The following is a 4,429-nucleotide window of genomic DNA, read 5'->3' as shown; positions in this document are numbered from 1 at the left end:
AAGGACTTTGGTCTTGTTTGTGGCAGCCCACCAGCGTCTGACCACTCCCCCCGTTTGGGGAAGCAGAACCCCGTTCCAGCCTTCCTCCCAGGATCACGGGTGAGCAGGGAGGTTTGCTTCGCGGGTGCCGAGGTGCCGCTGTGGTTTCTCACGGGCTCCAGCGGGACTGTGCCTCAGTTGCCCACAGCGGGAACCTCTTCACTGGGGCTTCCTGGTATCACCTCCCAAATCAACTTCCTACACCCCAGTCCTGGTCCCAGGTCGGCCTCAGGGACGGAGGTCAGACCAGGAGTGTCTGGTGGGGGGCCCCGAGCACCGGGGGGTTCAGGACATTTCCTCCCGGCACCCCCGCTCATCTCCCCAGGGGCCACTAATGTCCTCCCATAAATTATCTTTCTGACTCAACTAACCGGAGAGGGTCCTGTGGCTTGCCCCCCAAACCTGAATAGTGCGGACCGCTGGAGCAAGATTTAGGAGTTAGGGAGTGCTGCTGGGGTGACCGGGTATCCAGGGAGTCCCCCGGGGCCGCAGAAGGCTCCGCAAGGCACAGACTCCAACATGCAAACGTGTTTATTAGCAAAGGGACCCAGGGAGCAGGGCCTGGCTTAGCAGACGGCCCCACTCTCCCGGGCTCTGCAGGGCTCAGGCCAGCTGCAGGAGGGAGGCAGGCCAGAGCAGAGGGAGGAGGAGCAGGGGCCGGCAGGGGGCTGGCCTGGGAACGCCGGGGCTGCGGGCCAACAGCATCCGGATCCAGTTGAAGTGCCTACTGACGTTGGTGTAGACACCAGGCCGGTTGGGCCTCCCGCAGCCTGATCCCCAGCTCACGATTCCAACCTGAATCCACAGCCCTTTCTTTTCACAGGCCAGGGGTCCACCTGAGTCACCCTGGGGAGCAGCGCGGGTGAGCCAGGCCTGGGGCGGGGCCCGAGGGGCCAGTGGAGAGGCGGGGACAGCAGGGGGTGCTGTGGAGCTGGGCAGACTGGGTGCAAATCCCACCCCCCACCCCGGAAGTGAACAAGCCTCAGTTTCTGCATCTGCAAAGTGGGGCAATAGTGTCTGCCCTCTGGGGTGGACACAAGGACCAAATGAGGTATAGGGATACAGGTGACTCTCAGGCCTGGGGCTGGGGTGGGGGGCTGCCAGGCCCCAGAAGCCCCTGGTTGGGCTGGGGAGGGACACTCACAAAGCAGGCGTCCTTGCCACCTTGGCCATGGCCGGCACAAATCATGTCTCCCCAGATGTCAAGGCGGAAAGCAGGCTGTGTGTAGAGGTAGTTACAGATGGCAGTGTTTATGATGCCGACCTGCACTTCCTGGAGGATGTAGGGGGACGGCAGCACTGCAGTGGGGGGCAGAGAAAGATGGCCCCCTGAGCCTCTCCTCTGTCATCTGGTCGGGAGGAACAGGCCACGGGCTGGGGGAGAGGGTCCCTGGGGCCAGCACCCAGCACACTGTGGGTGATGGCAGGCTGCCAGAGCCCATTCCTGAGATCGGGCGTTCCCCCCCCCACCCCAGCAGGCAGAGGGCAGTCCTCCTGAGCCAGCCAGCAGCCCCAGCACACGCCGAGGGGGCGGGGCCCGCACAGCTGAGCCGCGGGAGGCTCAGGGGCCTGAGCAGCTGGGGCAGCCCGCGGCTTTCCTCTCCTCACCCAGCCAGGGGCTTCCAGAGCGGCAGGATGAGCTCTCAGGGCTCCGGGGCCCTCGGAGGACACAGTGCCACCACGACCCTCTTTCAGGTAAGGAAAGATTCAGGGGAGGACTGTCCTTCCCGTCCCTCCCCCCACCGCACCCCCCCGGGGCCCCGCAGAGCACCGGGGAAGTGCCCGAGCCTGCTGTGAACCCAAATCCGTTCAATTCCTCAGGCCGAGCCACAGCTGAGCCAGGGGCCGGCCACAAGGCTAACACCCAGAGCCGCCGTGAGGGTAGAGCCACCTGTCAGCCCCGCACCCTGCCACCCTCCCACATGAACCGCTTCAAACCTCCGAGCCGCCCTAGCAGGTGGGAGCGATCATGACCCCCAGCTACCCACGAGGCGGCCGAGGCACAGCGCCGCGAGATGCCTTGCCCCAGGTCTCCGAGCCAGCACGTGGCCGAGCTAAGCTTTACACCCGCACGACGGTGGGGTCCAAACATCACCTCCTACCTGCCAGAATGAGGGGGAGCTTGGGGCTGGACGGGACTACCTGTTGGCCCGGGGTCAGGGAGTCTGCTGACTGGGCCCCTTGGCTCACACCCATTCGGCCCTTTGGGCCAGGAGAGTTGTGTGGTAGGGACACTTTATCCAGCTCCTTGCAGGAAATGGAAAGGACCCCAAATCTAGAGGAAGGCAGGGCTAGTGTTGATTTAGTGTTGATTTCTCTACCCCCCCCCCCAGCCAATTCCAGATGTGTGACCTTCAGGACACATTACCCTCTCGGCCAGTGAGCCCTGGCCTCTCCACTGACTCTTTCAGGGGCCTTCGGGCAATTTCCCCGCCTCTCTCATTTTCCTCATCTATAAAGCCGGTATAAAAATGTTCCCAGCCTCATTCAGAGGTGAGGTCCAGAAGGAAGACAGACCTCACCCTGCTCATTCCTCAGTCTCGAGAGCCCAGAACAGAGCCAGGCACAGAGCACGCATGCCGGGAGCTTTCTCTGCTGTTGCTGCTGTGGGAAGGGGTGCTGCAGGAGTGGGCCGGGCCAGGGAGCAGTGTGTGGGGCAGTCCAGGCCCAGGGCACCTCTGGGGAGGCTGTGCCCAGCAGTTTCGGGGAATTCACGGCGAGAGATATGCAGGTGGCACTTCATGCTGACCCAAGGACCCCCAGACAGCGGGGTGGGGAGCCAAGGATTATGGATGGCTTGAAATTGCCAGGACAGAGTAATGGGCTCAGTGCTCCAGGCAGGAAGCAAGGCAGGTAGACGGAGAAGGTGTGGGAGAGCCAGGGTCGGGATGGCTGGGGGCTGGGTGAGCACCCGTGCTGAGGTGGAAAGAAGGCTTGGCCCAAGGCCTTCTGAGGCCCTCCCACAACCCCGGCACCACTGCAGTCTGGGGGGTGCAGGCCCGGGCCCAGCTGGGCTCCCTCTCACTGGGGCTCCTGGCTCACAGTCTCTGGAAGGGAGAGGGAAGCAGCTGTGAGGACAGAAGTCTGTCCCTTCCAGGGGCAGCAGGAGTGGACAGCAGGTGAGGAGACAGTGCTGAGCGGCCCCAGCTGCGCACGGACCCAGGTGCGGATGCAACAGATGGTGGAGCGTGAGGCCCCCCGCCCCGCCCCCCTGCCCCCAGCCTCACCCTGATCTTCTTGGATGTCCCCCCAGCCGGTCACCCAGCAGTCGGTCCGGTTCTGGAACTCGGAAGAGGAGGTCAGAACACAGATGGGCTGGATGTACTTATTGTAGGTGACAGAGGAGGACAGCTTCAGCAGGGCGATGTCATAGGATGAAGCCCCCAGGTACATGGGGCTCAAAATGATCTCCTCCACACTGTACCGGTTGTAGTAGGCCTGTAGATTCCAGAGAGACGGCGAGGCAGACAGCTCCCCGAACTGGACCGACCACTCGAAGGGATCACTGTGCCTGGCAGGGACGATAGAGCAGGCAGGGGTCTTTAGAGGAGGCCCGGCCGGAACACACCTGATGTCTTGGGGACTAGGGGCAGCAGGGTGCCTCCCCCTGGGGCCTGATCTAGCCAGTCACTCAGCCAGCCTGTCACCCCCCACAGCCGTCCTAAAAAAACAATGAACAGATGCACAGGACCAGAGCAGGTGGAAAACTCCACCACCACCTTCGCCACAGGCCAGGCTCTGTGCCCAGCACTTCCCCACCTCCTTCCACCCCCTGGTACGCCTCCACCCGGACGTGGGATGAGGAAGGGGACGCCTGGTGCTGCCATCTGGGGAGAAAAGAAGACAGAAAACAACACGACACAAAAGTGCGTGCGAATGTTCTGAAGAACGTTCTAGAAGAAGGGGAACGAGGTTTTCCTCACGTGGCTGCAGCTGGGCCTGGAGCTCAGGAGAATCCGAACCCGGAGGGCGCACAAGACCTAGCCGGCCAATCAGTGGGCCGCCGGCCCCCAGACTCACTTTTCGAAGCAGTGCGCGGCCGTGAGCACCCAGCGGCGGTTCAGCAGGCTCGCTCCGCAGTGGTGGGAGCCCCATAAGCGCAGGCTGCCCTGCCACGGCCAGCGCCCCAGCTCCGAGTCCTTTCCGCCCACCACGCGCGTCGAAACGGTTCGTTGGCCACAGGGCCCTGGGACGGACAGACGGACACGCGGCTGAGCGGCAGGACCCTGCCCTCCTGCGCGAAGGGAAGGGGCTCCCCTTCGGGGACGGGGAAGGGCGCGCGTCGGGGGTCGCGCCGCAGGGGGACCAGGGGACCCCGGGACCCTCCCCACGTGGTCCGCGGGCGCCCGCCCCTCCCCCCGGGGGCCCGGCAGTTACACGTGAGCAACGA

At 63.9% G+C, this 4,429-nt stretch overlaps 1 protein-coding gene across 1 annotated transcript; it reads right to left on the bottom strand.

The window, feature by feature from the left end:
- Positions 1-560: 560 nt before the first annotated feature.
- LOC145721602 (testisin-like) lies at positions 561-4,220 on the bottom strand (the record flags this gene model as incomplete). The annotated part of the gene is made up of 4 exons (XM_081820251.1): positions 561-885; positions 1,184-1,338; positions 3,267-3,550; positions 4,060-4,220. Coding segments are annotated over 4 exons (843 nt in total), but the record flags the coding sequence as incomplete, so codon positions are not given.
- Positions 4,221-4,429: the final 209 nt, after the last annotated feature.

Source organism: Leptonychotes weddellii, chromosome 5, assembly GCF_054177405.1.
Source record: "Leptonychotes weddellii isolate Sample4059 chromosome 5, ASM5417740v2, whole genome shotgun sequence".
Taxonomy (NCBI): Eukaryota; Metazoa; Chordata; class Mammalia; order Carnivora; family Phocidae; genus Leptonychotes; species Leptonychotes weddellii.
The sequence above is the reverse complement of the archived record's forward strand: the minus strand, read 5'-3'. Positions and strand labels throughout refer to the sequence as shown.